Source organism: Amphibalanus amphitrite, unplaced genomic scaffold (genome assembly GCF_019059575.1).
Source record: "Amphibalanus amphitrite isolate SeventyFive unplaced genomic scaffold, NRLGWU_Aamphi_draft 000062F_arrow, whole genome shotgun sequence".
NCBI classification, from domain to species: domain Eukaryota; kingdom Metazoa; phylum Arthropoda; class Thecostraca; order Balanomorpha; family Balanidae; genus Amphibalanus; species Amphibalanus amphitrite.
The window spans coordinates 448,158-464,552 of record NW_024881558.1 but is presented as its reverse complement, the minus strand read 5'-3'; the positions used below and the strand labels follow the sequence as shown (position 1 = coordinate 464,552).

The 16,395-nt window shown below is 52.4% G+C and overlaps 1 protein-coding gene across 3 annotated transcripts in view; it reads left to right on the top strand.

Moving 5' to 3' along the window:
* Nucleotides 1-11,556, top strand: part of LOC122378594 (protein nervous wreck-like) — a 57,117-nt gene extending 45,561 nt beyond the window's left edge. For 2 of the 3 annotated variants that reach the window (XM_043359831.1, XM_043359830.1), the window contains exons 21-23: nucleotides 8,184-8,279; nucleotides 9,471-9,544; nucleotides 9,812-11,556. In XM_043359831.1, the coding sequence (XP_043215766.1) occupies nucleotides 8,184-8,279; nucleotides 9,471-9,544; nucleotides 9,812-10,483 (842 nt within the window). In that variant the 3' untranslated portion in view covers nucleotides 10,484-11,556. The remainder of the gene's footprint in view (nucleotides 1-8,183; nucleotides 8,280-9,470; nucleotides 9,545-9,811) is intronic. The other variant, XM_043359832.1, reaches the window with a different exon arrangement.
* The last annotated feature ends 4,839 nt before the right edge of the window (nucleotides 11,557-16,395 follow it).

The following is a 16,395-nucleotide window of genomic DNA, read 5'->3' as shown; positions in this document are numbered from 1 at the left end:
GGATGAGAGGGGCAGATCAGGGAAAAAGACGGAACACACAGCAGGTCACTGGTCAGAGACGAGAGGGGTGGGCCAGGGGTATTTATTTACATACATATACAGATACACAGCTGCTGCAGCAGGTCACAGGTCAGAGACGAGTGGAGCAGGTCAGGGACATCATACAGCATACGTACATACAGCTGAGGTCACAGGTCAGAGACGTGGAGACAGGCCAGAGCTACATAAAGATATATACAGGTTACGGGTCAGGAACACGCAGAACAGGTCAGTGGTACATACAAATATGATACACAGATCAGATCGCAGGTCGGAGACAAGCTTAAAGACCTGCGTGACAGGTTAGCGGCAGCTATAAATACACAGGTCACAGTCAACAGACGCAATGTTCGGGTCTGCAATCGCACAGAAAGCAGCAGCAGTTTGCAGATAAGCTTCACATGTTCACACGATCCAGTGTTATCTTTCGCTCATTTTATCATTCGGCCTGGCGGTTGATGAATGAGCGCTGCAAACATAGACCGCTGTCTAGCGGCACTCAGGATCGGTCTCACGTTGCTGAATACAGGGTGTTTTTTTTACAGGGCTAAAAGTTTTTAAGCCTTGAGATACCAAAACATATAATAAACGCGAAAAAGTATATCCATGTGAAAGAAAATTGTTTGCCATTTTGTTTTCAGGACCTTTTAGAGACTTCTTGGGACTCAATCTGTTATGAGGTTCCGTGAAAATGGCACACAACAAAATGTTTTCCCCAAAATTGCCAATTACTCCGGGCTTGCGTGCATGAAAACTGTACTCACTTCGAGTACGCTCTGTAAGCCTAAACGCAGCTCAAACTCAAAGTTTATGTGTGCAGATGGAATGTCAGAATGTGCTTATTACAAATATATATATTTTCTGTCAGTTGATGTGTTTTCTGGTACCGCTATTGCTCTTTACTTTTTGCCCTGTATAAAAAATCACCCTGTAGATCACATAAGCCCGGAGTAGTCGCTAAAGAGACCGTCTATCTGGCCAGCCCGCGACGGTGCAAAATTGGCCACTGACGATGCGCAGACCAGGCCGCGTGGGTCACGCTTGAGACAGCTTGGGCCACCTCCGTGCCACGGTGGGCGTAGCGTGGGTATGTCAGCTTGCGCCGCTCGGACAACGTTCCGACTAATCTCTGTGCGCCGGCTGGGTTTTATTGGTCTCGTTCGGGCCAGGTACGGCTGAGTGGGAGGTCGTGTGCTTGGCTGTGACTGCTGCTGTCTCGCTGACTGCCCGTTTAGCCCCTGCCGGCGCCGGGCAGCTTCTCTCAGAGACTGAGAATGGGCTGGAATGGAGTCCGGTGGCTGTCTCGGCTGCGACAGCCGCCCGCACACCGTCCTGGACAGGCGGGGCTATTCCAGGGACTGTTCAACTAAGCTCCGCTTAGCAATGAAGGTTGTGGATTCCGAGGCCCGCAGTGTGGCCCATATTTCGCACATTGAGAGCATCGGTTGACAGCCTGAGGCGGGCTGTGATCGGTGTGTACCAGCAGCCACAAGGCTCTGAGCTAGGCAGAAGCTCCGCCGTATTGTCACAGAGAAGGGTTTTGCTGGACTACTGGTCCATGGTACCCGGTTATTGTCGTAATAACTTCAGCTGGTCGTCTACATATTTACATACACCGCACTTTCACCCATCAGACCCAAGGACAAGGTCAGACCCAGAGACAAGACAAGGTTCAAGGCACACCACCAATAACAAAAGGTGGCAGTGTGCGGGACCCACGGGGAGAGCTACACTGAGAAAACAGTGTCCCGATTTTCGGGCTCAGAGACCAGTTTTCGGGCTAATGTACCATATTCAAAACAGACAGCACATTTCGAGAATACTTTCTGAGCTAGCGCCACATGGGCTCATACGATCCCTTAAATCGGTATCATTGATCGCAGAAACAGAGCTCAGTCAGTACCCATTATCGGTGTCAAGCTCTAAAACTAGTCTCACTATGATACCAGTTTTCAGCCTGATCCCCATTTTCGAGCTCACCTGATTCCAGTTTGAGGGCTCAAATTGTGTGGTGAAGCCAATATTAGGGCTCACGTCATCGCTTTTCGGGGCTTTGGTAAAAGCTGGATTGCGTCAGCTGGCTGGCCAGCTGGCGACGCACGAAAGGTATTTAATTTTAGATATACCTAAGCGCGGTAGTAGGATGGACATAAATATTTCAAATGGCTTTAAATGAAAAATTGATTGGTAAATATTCATTCTTTTATATCTAGCATTGATATGTATGAAGCTCTGCTAGCGCCACCATACGGCGCCAGCTGGCAAAAAAACCAGTTAATACCAGAGCCCGCTTTTCGTCCGATGCAGCCCCTCCTCCCCCCTCCCCCGTGTCGAGCAGCTGCGAATAAGACGAAGCCGCGGACAAACTTTTTTTTTGCTCGGCCAGCCTAGCGCCAGTCTCGAGCGGTGGGACAGTTAACCGGCAATTTTGGCCGGGATGCAAAAGTTACGTTAAACCGGTTTATGTTAACCCGGGAGCAAATAACAACGTGGGAGCCTATCTTAGGTGTGGCAAAGCTAACGGATTACTTACTTGTTGCCGAGGTGCCCAAAGAAGGTACTGGAACCGAAAACACAACATTGGTTCATGTATTTATTAACATTCATACACACAGTCATACTTGTGCAAGGTGTCAGTGTTCGGTTGTGGGGTGTAATAGCCAGGGAAAAAGTTCTATGAACTGAAAAACCCGGCGCCTATTACTTCGCAACATGGTTGTGTATTCAACATGAACTGCAAGGAGTGCAGACGACATTGCCTGTGCTAACTTAACGTCTCACGGGCAGCGCCGCGCTCTGACACCTTGGTCCCAGAAGCGGCGGCGTTTCTGACCGCAAATCGCCGGAGAGCCGGTCGACGCCGTTGAGGGGACTGAGCAGGCCGCTGCCAGCTCCACCTTCACGTCCGCGCGGCGCAGCTCGGTGCGGCGGCTCATCGCGCGGGCCGCACCCGTCCGTCCGCTGCACGAGCCGCTTTTCGATCCGACAGCGCAACACCGGCACGCCATTGTGCTGGCTGAGCGGCGGCAGCGGCACGTAGGCAACAAAACAGTAGAAATCGATGGGCCTGGATCGGCGTTGCCAGCAACGCCGGCAGCGGCGCGGCGGGAGGCGCCAGTGCCGCCGTCGGGGACGTGTGCCCTTCGCTGCGCTCATTCGAGTTGGCCGGCCGGCCGCGCGGCGTAGTCCTTTTGACACGGTGCGAGAAGAGCCGGATGAAGGTGGACTTTTTATTGGCGTTGCTGGTGCTCACGCCGCCGGCGTCCAGTTTGGGCGGCAAGTCCGAGTACCAGGAGTCGGACAAGTCCCGCGCGAACGCCGCCAGCCGGTCGTCGTCACTGCTGGCGGCGGCCCGCCGACGGCGCTGCCTCAGAATCGGACGAGTCGGTGGTACTGAGCACCTCGCGGGACGGGTAGCTGGGAGTGGGCCGGCCGCGGCCCCTGCCAGGCCGCGCCACCTTCACCGGCGCAGCCGCCTTCAAACTGCCCTTGCTGGGCGGCGGGTTGGTCGGCGGAGGCGGCAGCGGTGCCTCGACGTCAGTCCGAGTCGCTGTCACTGGGCGGCCGCCGCGGAGACGGCTTCTGTTTGACCCGCAGCCGGCCTGGGCCGGCTCGGCGCCCTCGGCCGGCGGCGCGCGCCGTTTCGAGCGTTTCACCTTTTCACTGTTACTCTCGCCTGGTCCTCAGCGTCGAGCGGCTCGGCGCTGTTCGGTTTCATGTGGCCCATGCTGCTGGGAAACTCGGGTGGGGACAGCTTTCTGACTGGAGTGCCGTCGAAGATGGAGGAGACGGGGGTGCTCGCAGAGTCCTTGCCCAATGCCCATGATAGAGCCGAGGCTCCACTGGACGCCCAGCTTAATCGGGCTATCGCCGCCCTCCTTCTATGGTGGATTCTTCGGCCCCCTACAGCCACTAGGGCCATCATATACTCCCAGATGGCGGCACCTAGGGGATGAGGGGGGGGGGGGTGTCTGGGCCACTTGTCCACCTCGTGGCGTCGCCAGCGACGCCTGCGAGTCGGAGCAAATGATTATGGGGTCTTCCTCGAAGGACGGGTGCTTCAGGAGATGTTGCTTTGCCGTTTTGGGCGCCACCATCTCAGATCGGTAAATGGAGCAAATCCTCCCCGCCGCCTCCCGCAGTACCAATGTTGTACTGTCTGGGTGCTCGGTGAGGACCCCAGCGCCGCCTTCCTATTACTCCCCCGGTCGCAGACCCGTCGACCCAGGCCCACGTCGCACGCTGGGGGAGCGCTCCCAGTCACGCCTCCGCAGCACTCCTCCTCGCTGTCGCGGACGCCCCGATCGGCAGCAGGTCCAGGTGGACCGTGACGCCGTCTGTTGGCGTCTACGGGGGCAGTCTCGTGGATAAGCGCGCCTCGGCGGGCAGCGCCACTCCAGTGGTCCCACACCGCTCCCCCGCGCTCTCTCCAGCCGGTCACTGACTTCAGTCACGGTTGGGGGGGGGGGGCTTCCGCCACGACGCGGCGGGTCCTCCGACGGGAGGGAGAGCGCCTTCGCCAGTAGGCGCGATGCCAGCGCATCCCTCCTCATCTCTCCATCGGCACGACGCCCGCCTCGGCCCTCACGGCGAGTCTTGGAACATGGAAATCGGGCAGCCAGTGATGACTCATGCCACCATCAGCATCTCCGCCTCCAGGACGCCAAGATGTGTGGCCGCAGCCGCAGGCAGCCACGCCGACCCCGCTGCCCGCATGCCCAAGTAGTCTCGAATCGCTGACACCTCTCCTGAAACAAGAGTGGTGTCGTAAACTTAAACCCCTTGCTGGAGCCCGCCAGCCGCGACAACACCGCCACACCAATTTTTGTGACCCCGGAACTTCCGTCCCGAGCCTTATTTCACGGCACGATGCTACAGTGCGCTACACGTATTGTGGTATTCAGCTTCCATGGAAACATCAACTAATTTGGACGCTCAAACATGGGAGTCAGGAGTGGTTAAGGCCCAGAGCGTTCTGTCTGGTTTATAAAACCTTGGCCAGCAGATGTAAACGTGCTTTTTGTATAAGTGGCTTAATTTTGACGCAAAAGGGCACTAACCTTCGGCGCAAATAATGCAGAAATTTCAGCGCAAATTGCAAAATAGCTTGCGCCGAACTTCGGCGCATGACGGCTTCACGGGCGTCCGGCGTACCATATGGATGTTTTCCAGTTTGGGCTGCAGGTTTTAGCTCTAGGTTTTAGACTGTAGGTTTTGGGTTGGGTTGGGCTGGGCTGGGCTGGGCTGGGTTGGGCTGGGCTGGGCTGGTTGGGGTGGTTGGGTTGGGTTGGATTAGGTTAGGTAAGTTTAGGTTAGTTTAGTTTAGGATAGATATGAATACCTATTTTTTGTAAGTTGAATTATTTTTTTCATTTTGTAGCATCATATGCCTTCCATCTTTGAACTGCCATATTCAAGCACCAGAATAAGTATGGACTTGAACCTTTTCCAGTCTGGATGCCTGTATGGAAGTTGTGCAAAATCATGCAGTTGAAGGTATTGTAACCACAAATAAGAGCTCATGACTCAAGTCTCAACTTGTCCATAATTGGTTATCTTGATGTATACTTGTAGACCCTTCCTCTTACTTGGCACACAGGCATGGTGTCACAGTGTTCTAAAATTGGATTTCAATTGGGTGTCCCAATAAAAAAAAATCTGAAGACAAAATGAGATAGATTTAGTCTTTCCGCAAAACTGCATAATGCCATTTTTACCTCAGATTTTGTCAGAACCTTCACAGGATCTGAAATGAAATGATGTAGAGTAGATGCATCAACTGTCAAGTCATGCGTAACCTGGCAGCTGGCTGTTGAATCAAACTTTTGACATATTTTTTTAGCAAAGATGAAATAAAGCCACTTGTCATATTTTTAGGATGAAAACATTTTCCCCATCATGTGTGGTTATTCACCTAAAATTCTGAAACATGGAACACTGTCATACCAGCATTCCATCATGTCAACCAGCATTCTGCAGCATGTTAGCAGAAGCAGCAGCATGTTATAAGTATATGAAAGATCCAAATAGGTTGTAGGTTGGTAGGTATTGGTACTAAGTTTAACTTAATAGGTTAGTAGGCAAGGTTAGGATTAATTTTAGTTGAGCATCAAGATAACCATTACGAACAAGTAACAAAATCCTTACCTACCCTTGAAAGCATTGCTTCAATCACATCATCACGAAGAACCAGACAAAATTTTTGCACATTCTTACACTATTTGACATCCTGAATCCGGATATGATGCTTTCATGTGGCGCAAATACAAGAAAAACGAATAATCAAACCCGTGCGTATTCGTATCAACGGCGCCACAATTGTAGATCAGACCTTTTCTGAACAAATGCCACCACAATTTTAATTGATAAGGGATTAACATAGGCGCGGGAACTACTTTCAGACTGGGGGGGCACACCATAATGGAGATGAACCAAGGGTACCCCCAAATCTAGTTTTCTCACCGGTTTTAGGCCACTTATTTTTCATCCCTTGGCTTTTTCAACAAAAAGAAAAACATTTGCAAAAAAGTGCAGTATTTCGTCTCAAAGTTGTGGGGGCACCGCCCCCACGGCCCTAGAGTTGGGGGGGCAAGCTGCCCCCACTGCCCCCCCGGCTCCCGCGCCTATGGGGATTAAAATGGCATGAGCATCAACATCTTGATTTTTTCTAAAAGATAGCGATAACTGATAACTAATAACTTACCATTCATTTTGAAATCACGGCGGTAGGTACACCAACACATGGCACTGAAAACAGCAAAAGACGGAATGGCGGAATGTCGTATGGAGCCCTAAAACGCAGCTCGAATTGAGCCCGAAAAGGAAGACGAACTGATGCCGCTTTCGGGGCTAATGTACTTTGAGCCCGAAAAGGGCGCCTAACTGATCCCGATTTTAAAATCATACAGATTTGAGCCCTGTTTTGGCACTCATATGAGCCCTTATTCAAAAATGTTCTCAAAGTGTTTTCTGAGTGTAGGAAATGCAGGCGTAACTCATACACATCACCCGTATCACTGTAGCCAGCTTCACTCCTATTAGCCAGGGTCAGGTTATTCAGTTCCATGGCACACGTATCTGCACCCGTATCGCTTAAACCACAGCAGCATTGAAGCCTTTAGTCCTTTCTATTGATATAAAAGCTGCTTGGTGCTCGCCCCAGCTTAGTTTGCGCGCAACACTAACATAGGCGATTGTCCGTCTGCTAACACACATGCGTAGCGCACACACGTTTTAACAATACCCACATCGACATTGAGTATTTTTTAGCTCAGTTAATACAGAAGTGTAGCGCCTGCTCAGCTTTGCTGCATTCTCAGTGAGCATGCTAGCAATGCATTCAGTGGTATATTTGTTCGTGTTTGCGTTTGTCTTTGTCGATTTGCCAAACGGCCGTAGGTGTAGTCGGGTTCGCATGATATTTTAGCTCTTTAAAAGGTTAAGCACGTGGTGGCTCTGTAGAGAGATGGTTCTTTACCGAGTATCCTTTTGTTTTTGCAGGCGGAGATTTATTGTTTTTACTCTCAAATCCTCTAATTTGCTTCATGACCTGATATCAACGCCCCTCATTATATCAGCGCCATTTACCCATTTGTTTTGTAAAAAAGACAACAGTGTTTTGGCTTTCAGCGATGCTTTAATTTGTTACATCTTCTGTAAATAGCTAGTTCATCCATATTATTGCCGCAAATCCCCGCTATACAAAATCCAAATGTTGAAAAGTAACGGAAAGGTTGTAGGCTAGTCTGCTTTCTGGGAGCCCGAGTGTGGATTCGCATGACAATGACTATAGATAATTAGAAAACGCGAGAATTTGATAAAAATCAAGTGTAGCATACTAATGGCTGTAAAACCTCGGATGCGTCTTACGGAATATCACTGTTTTGTCGAAGTAACTATGATTAAAGATACGTTCAATTGTCACATTCATTGAACGTCACTTGCGCGATATCCGAGATTATCTGGCCTTTGGTCACGGTTAGACCGGGCTCCATTGCCTCGGCAGCTCCAGTGACGCGCGTCCAGCCGTCTGTACGTTTTTATGTACGTGCATATGTGTACATGTGAGTGTCGTCTGGGCCGATACGTGGCCCAGTCGGATCGGCTCAGTTCTGCCCCAGTCATTTGGTTCGTTCCGTTTTCAGTGGTGTCTTATTCGTATTGCTCGCCCGGTTTTGATTTGGCATTGTCCCAAGAGCAGCAGCGGGCGTACCGTGCCAGGGGCGAGGACCGCAGCTCAGGTGAGGGGCGCCGGGAGCGCCGCGCCCAACTGTCGTGTGCCCGCCGCACGCGCTCTGTGTGCTCTCGCTGTCTCCCCCTCCCAGCCCGCCCGCTCCCCGCCTGTGTGTATCGGTGTGCGCGCCTGTTTTCTGCTACATTTTCAGCTCTGACTCTCACACTTTGCACCGCACTTTCGCAGCTCTGCGTCGTTTCTGGTACGGCGCTCTATTGAGCTTTTTCTTCCGAGTTGTACCGCTGACTAATCTGATTGTAACTGTGCCCACTGACCACTGAACTGTCTTCTCTCTGAACGTCCCACCGATAACACATCTATGTCTACCTATATCTTACCTCTCTAAGCCGACGCTGCAAAATACCTGCTCACACCTTTCACCGTGTGTTCTCTTTGTCATCACCGAACACCCAACTGAGCCCATTTTCCAGTGTGAGGAGTCGAAATGTGGCTCCTGTCTCATTGTACCCATGCTTCCCTCTGCTTAACCATTTCGTGTTTCAAATGTGTAGAGCCACTCCAAGTAATAACAACCTAACTTGACTATTCCCACAACTGTCGCTTCGAGTTACCATCTTTACCTAGCGCTGTTCTCGTAATTAATGCGGCTGTATTCCCTTGGGACATTTTGCACCTTTACCACTGTACTCCTCTGCTCTACGCCGCTCCAGACTCCACCCATAAGCTCCGCGCCTGCCGCCTGCCGCCGTGCCTCCTCCCGCGGTCGGCGATATTCTGTTCCTCATATCGCGAGGTCCGGTCGTCCCAGTCCGCCTAATGGCTCTGTCTGAATTCTAACGCGGCATACCGACCATCGCTGTGGTCATTATGGAAAGCAGCGCGGTGTGTTAGCGCACCTGGGACATAGTTATGGCCACGGGAGAGTAACCGGACCCACGGGGAGGGGTGCGCCGGTCTGGCTACTGAGCTCTGAGCACGGGCAGCCGGGCTAGGCAGCGCTTCGGCACTTTCCTGAAAACTTAGACGCTGATCCGATATAACTCTCATAATGACCGAAATTTGCCCACCTCACCCGCACCTGGTCATCCCCGGGGAAGTCCGGCCGTAGGTGTTGTTGTGAGACTGCTGAGCAGGTTTACAGTCCCGTGCAGAGTTCAGGATGATACATATAGATAGCGTCGTGTATCGTGTTGATATGCCCTACGCAACTGACCCTGCTCGCTCCCCGGCCGCACAGGATCGGACGCTGCTCAGAGTGGAGGACAGGAGTCGGCCTCGTGCACAGACATCCAGATTGCCGTCACCGCCGAGGTACGGCTCGGTGCAGTCCCTGGCAATGGTTCCACGGCTGAGGATTATGGGGGTAGTATGATGCCTTTAATTCGTGAAAGCAAAGGCTGTGCTGCAGCTGGGAAGGTTTTAGCTGTACTTTTTAGTTTTTATGCCCACAATATGTGTGTTCTAAGGTCTAGATCAGCAGTAACTAATGGTAGTGGTGATCAATGGCAGTCGAGCGATTTCGGTGTTCATGTGCCTGTGTATAGTTTATTTCTTCTGATTACCCGTTGTTTGTTGCAGGATGGTACGGACAGCTCCGCCAAGGCTCCGGCTCCGGCTGCAGCTCCTCCGGCTCCCCCTCCGCCCCCGGCTCCGGCGGCCGAGGCGGCGGCGCTGGGCGTGGCCCAAATCGTGGTCACGGCGCCGACTCCCTGCTCGGAGACAGCGCCCGGCGAGTTCCGACAGCGTTCGGTCGACGAGCCCGCGTCCGCCGCGGCTGCAGAGACGGTGGACAGTGGCGCAAAGGTGGCGGACAGCGCCGCAACAGTGGCGGACAGTGGCGCATCGGCGACAGATGCGGCCCCTGCGCAACCTCCCGCCGAGCCAGCGGTTGCTGACAAGGCGAAAACGGAGCCCGTCACGGCGGCGGCTGCTGCCGAGCCGGCGGCCGTCGAGCCTACCCCCGCCGCGGACGAGCCGCTGCGATCACCGACAGCGCCCGGAAGCGAGCCCCAGATCATCCACACACCTGCCACTCCACCGGAGGGGCTCTCCAGTCCTGAGGAGGAGCTGCCGCCCCCGCCGCCGCCCGCGCCGGCCGCCCCCGCCGCCGAGGAGGCGTCACAGTCGACCGAAGAGCCGCCGCCGCCGCCCCCTCCGCCGGCGGAGTCTGAGCCGGAGGCGCCGGTGCCGGAGGAGCTGGACCCGATCCACCTGGTCAAGCTGGAGACGATGCCGGAGTCGGACGCGTGAGACCGGGGATGGTGTGATGGACTGAGACGCTGGAAGGGGTGCCGGTGTAGCGCCGCGGGTGCTTAGAGGTGTCGTACGAACGACCGAGCGCCGTGAGATCGTGACGAGCTGAGCGCCTGACCCGGGTGGTCGACACGGGAACCAGGTGACGGGATCAGCCAATACCCACCGATCGATCGGTGGGAGTCATTCCACAATCCGGACGGATACGTTATCCGTCTCGGACGGTGTTTTTCATTCCAGGGCCGGTGCTAGGCCTACAGTGCGGCCACGATCAGCAGTGGCAGTCACCGAGTAACGGGCGACCCGCCGGGTGCGCGTCGCCGAGCAGAGAATCCGACTGCGTTTCAGGGCAGCCAAACGTGTGGTGCAGAGGTCGGCAGAGTGGGAACGGGTGTCGCCGTGTGTATGCGGTATGCTATTCTGTTGCTGTTTTTATATAGGTCGCTGTCTGAGTTTGAGAGCGTGTGGTGAGTTCTGTCTGAGTTTGAGAGCGAGTGATGAGTTCCGATCAGTGCCAGGCGGCGGCGGTAAGGGTCAGTTTTCTGTGATGCGCCAGGCGTCACTCGGCTCTATTGTCAGCGCGTTCCGTGCGTAGGCTGTTGTATGGAGGTGCTGCTGCCTCGTGTTGATCAGTCAGTCAGTCGCAGTCAGTCCCGATGTTCTGCTCAGTGAACCCTCCCGCCACCCCAGGTCAGACCCCCCCCCCTCGGGTCAGCAGCCGATCCACCCCAGTCGGGTCTGCCACACTGAACCCCCACCCCTCGGTCGCGCCGCGTGCCTTGGTCTGTGTCTCGGCCCGTCGGTCGGCGGCGGCGGTACAGCAGGCACTACCTCCTGCTCAACTTCGCTGACCGGTCAGACCGCGCCGCGGTGGCGGCCCTCAGACCCCTCCCCGATGGGTTTACCGTACAGTATCCGGACGGACGGCGGGCCAACTATATCGCCGGCCGGCCGCCCGTCGCGTTTTCTCTCCTCTCCCAGTGGTGGCGGTAGGCCGCGCAGAGTACCGGTATACCGGTACCTACTCTAGTCAGATGTGTTATTGTTACCTAGTGCAATAAATGTCACTCCGTCGACGCTGAGTGTCACTGGCGGTATGTGGACGATCGAACGGGTGGGAATCAATGGTGAGCTAATCTACTATTATAAATCTTAAAAAGTCCCACGCCGCCGTCGGGGTTACTCCCTAAAAGGCTTATTGCGGCGCCGTAGATTGATGCAGGAGGGTGAAATTTTCACGACTCGTGGGTCACGTCATTCAACAGGTCGTATTAAATTTTGGGCACGATGCGGCCGGGGGTGCGCCCGTGGCGCGTGCTCATGTGCGCCATAGGGTTAGCATTAGAATCGGCAAAACAGGCTATTGCTCGGGAACGGTAAGGGCTACGGAGGTGAAATTTTCACGCCAAGTCGAGCCCGTGCATTCATTTGTCGTATTAAATTTTCGAGGGTGTGGGTTCAGCGGTGTGCACGTGGTGGGGCCGCGACCGGCGCCGAGCAGAGGGCACGTGCTTTAGGCTCAGTTAGTTGTTCGCTTAAAAACTGAGTCAAAAGCATCAGAGCCGGGAGGTCGTTGACCTTTGACAACGAAGGCCGACACAAGGCACCGCTCGCCAAGGGGATTCGCCAGTAAATACAATAAATTTGTTTTTGCAATATCTCAGCCGTTTCTGGGCCTATTTAGCCAAGATTTAGCTGAAACTTGGACTGTCGGTGGCAGTGTAGGGTAGGGTAGGGTAGGGTAGTGTAGGGGTAGGGTAGGGTATGGTAGGGTAGGGTAGGGTAGGGTAGGGTAGTGTAGGGGTAGGGTAGGGTAGGGTAGGGTAGGGTAGTGTAGGGGTAGGGTAGGGTAGGGTAGGGTAGAGTTAGGTAGGGTAGTAGGGTAGGTTAGGGTAGTAGGGTAGGTTAGGATAGTAGGGTAGCGAAGGGTAGGGGTAGGGTAGGGTAGGGTAGGGTAGGGTAGTAGGGTAGGGTAGGATAGGGTAGGGGTAGGGTAGGGGTAGGGTTGAGTTCAAAAAGGGCCCAACATACAAAACACTTGAACACCCCGCAACTATCACCATCCCTTACAGTTTTAAAAACAGCTACCCAAATCTACCCAAATAATATAGCTAAAAATACAAGTCAATCACCCAAAACTAATGCACCCGTAACATAACATAAATCAAAACATACAGTTATCGCGTAAACCTGTACCTCTAGTCAGGGGTGTCGTTTTCCGAAAATGATTGGTAGTGCCCAAAGGCGGCGGCTGGTCATATATGACGGGGCTTACAAGGTAGGGTACCCCCAAATCTGCCTTTCTCATCGGATTTCGGCCACTTATTTTTCGCCCTGGTCATTGACAAGACTAACCGAAATCTAAAAAAACACAAAAAAAAACTTTGGAAATCTGGGTCCACACCGGACGCCATGCACAAAACGTGCAGTTATATAGGCAATAGTGTCGGAGGAATGCACGCCATTCTGAAAGAGGCCCACATCGACTTAAAAGGACGGCTGTGCTGAAAGGGGACAGGAACAGCTTTGAGGGCCCAAGCCGACTAAAAAAGACGGCTGCGGGGCCAGGAACGGTTTTGAAGACCCACGCCAATTGAAGGGTTCGACAACTAACGAGGACTGGAAACACAACGATAGTTAGAAAGACCTGCTTGCCAAAATAAAAGGATGACAGTACGAGGGGCGTTCAGAAAGCTACGGGCCCGACCATGAAGGAGCAGAGAGATACAGCATCGACTCATTTGACCAAAAAGTTCATTTATTCAAATAAACACCGTTAAGACAAACACATTTCGCGCAGCGCTTCGCGAGAGCCCTCAAGGCCTCCACACTGAAAACAAATCGACACAGTGAGGGCATGTTCTGTACTGGTAACACATCAGTCATGTGTTAATCGCACCCAAAACACAATAAGGCTGTGTATTTTCACGCTTGGCGGGACCTTCGACACGTTTGATAACACATAAAACAGAATAATGACACAATATTCTCGTCCCAAGCACGCTGGACGAATGTAATGCATCAGTGTATCGAAATCATGTGTTGTCGGATATGGTAGACGTGTACCCTTACACAAATACACCGTGTCATCCACCAGTGAGCGACCTCTGAACCTTAACTTCAGATGGGGATAATAGAGGGCGTTTTTCGAGCACCGACTTTTATGCTGGGTTTTTGTAAAAATTTGCTTAAGTGTTTTGAGAAAGGTCAAAATGCAAAATACAGCCGAGGGAGTCGATACATGATAAATTGTCTAGAGCAATATTCGCTGATTACATCAAGTGCAAGCTGAAGCATAGCTAATTAACGTCTGCTTGGAGGAAGAAACTCCTCGGTCTATATAAGATATATTTGAAAAATCGGTGGCCGTAACCTTATCCCGGCTGTCAGGACAACTGTATTATGCGGTAGTCCCTCAATTTACGGCATCGTCGCTTGGTGCTCAGAATGAGCCGTCCACGTGGCGCTTTCACCCTTCGGCTTTGGAGTGGCCGACCGGGCGCAACTCCAGCTCGTGTATGGCTCGGCGGCCTCGTATGGGTCGGCCGGCCACATGCTCAGCCCTGACCGCGCCCGCCCTGAACATATGGGTCGGCCGGCCGGGTGCTCAGCCCTGACCGCACCCGAGCGCCCGATTCCACTCGGGGCCCGGCTTTGGCAGTCAGCCTGTCCAGCCAAAGCCAAAGTCCCTTCAACTGCGCCCCGGTAACAAACTACATAATCACCACGTGTTTCCTTCCTTCACTTGCGATTTCTGTTAAATTTAGTAACACATTTACCTTGTATTCTGCAAATGTATTCACACAAGCCTTATGTGTTGAAGACACAATGATATTGTGTTTTAGGACACAACACGACTGGGTTAACACATTTGTAAATTGACACGTCTGCGACGGGTCAAAAAATGCATGATGCAGGGTACACAAGAAAGCTTAGTTAACACGCTCTGCCTGTGCGTTTTTAGTCGTTTTTTGTGTCATTTTGTTTTCAGTGCATAACCAAGTGGGTTTTGGACCCATCCTGCACGTCCAAGACGGCTGATTTCGTCTCCCTGCTGTTAGCGAGGTTGCCGCTGCTAATTTTCTTATGTTGGGGAAGAGGTGGCAACCACTAACCAGAGTGTGCAAGGTTCGGAGAGAAAAAAGTGGATGCGACAACAACTCGAAGCTCATCGCTTCACTGTTCGTCATCCCGCCCATGTACGCAGGTGCGTGGTCGCGGATCAGGTGCACACTTTACGTCAGCTTCCCTATAGCCTCTCCTCGATGTTTATCGAATGGACGCACATCATCAATTGTGTGCCCCTGTTTGGAAAGTTGACGAGCGGAGGGGGGTCGCATCGACCACTCCCCCTGCCCCCTCCCCCCGTGTTATGAAAAATGCCCAGGGCGAGGGTTAACGCTTGGTGCCTTTTCTGCACTAACTACTATGAAACGAATCACTGCTCTCTTCTGGGCGTCGCCCATCCTATCCGAAATGGCGAACTATGCTACGAATAGAAGCCCGAATCAATCACAGAAGAGACTTAATTAATGGCCACTTACTTAATTTTCGTAAGTGGACATCCCAATAACACATCATTTAACACACCGCCTTGCAGGCCAAAATTCCATCTCCTTCATTGTTCGGCCCGAAACTTTTTGAACGCCCCTCGTAGTTACGAGCTTCAGTTTTCGGGGTCTGATGCGGTAATGACCTGGCGTTGAACCCTGGGGAATCAGGCTGCATCACCCACTCAAATCAATATACCTATGGCCTATTCTGGAGCACCGCGGCACCTTCCGAAGTCGGTGTAGGGCCTCCAGCGGCTGGTGTGGAGACGGATCGGGGTCTATTAGGGGCGGTCGCGTGGTATGCGGGACTCAGAGGCAGTTATGGACCTCTATAACCAATTGCGTTTTCGAGCCTCTTAAAATCCATTAACCCGCGCCCGGCTGGGGGTCCTGGATTTCCACGCCCTGCTGGGGGGGGGGGGGTGTTTGAACACTCCCCCTTGTAACTCGGCTCCTAGGCCACGTAGCGATACGCGGAAGGCGGCGTTCGAAAGAGCGTCAAAAATAATGACGAAATCACTTCGGTCAATTTTTTGGTCAGGTCAAAGGTCAGGTCACCAGAGGTCATTGAAGGCAAAATTTCGCCGATTTCCAGGTCGAATGTCGAAAATTTCCAAGAAGCCAATGCATAACTCGGGAACCAATAGAGTTACAGCGCCGCGGAAAAGAGCATTCGATAGCCCTATTAAAGCCCTTTCTGAGTAATTCTCTCAGATTTGACCTAACGTCAACGGTTTTGCCTGCAGGGGGCAAAAATTGCAAAAATAGCCGATTTTTTCGGAAACAGTTTTTCTCCAATAACTTTTGACTCAAGCCTTGTACGAGCTTACTTTTACCGGCATTGTGTTCCTCTCGTCAAGACGCATCGAATGAACTATAAGTTGACCTTGAAAGGTCAACTTGAAAATTTGACCTCAGGTCAAGGTCATGACCTGACCGGAAAGGGTCATGTTGCATATCAGTCGATCCGTATCGTCAAGCTGAACACATCTAAGGCGTTTTCATCGCTCTAGCATGCCTCTATCAAAAGTTATTTGCGAAAAACTGTTAGATACCATTCGTGACCTAAGATGACCTCAGGGCATAAACAAGGGTCACTGACACCATTTTCATGTTCAGTGTGTCTAAACCACTTGTAATTCGGTGTTTGGGAGTGTTTATAATGTCTTTTGTCCAAAAGAGGCGCATTTCAATTTTCTCCCATTGACTTATAATGGGGAGGTCGCAAAATTGACCTGACCTTAGGTCATCGATATCAAAATTCTGAGAGATACATTCTGTACATGCTATTGCTCTTAGCAATCGCTGAAAGTTTCAAAACGATCGGTCACTCGGTGTAGCTATGACAGACATTGA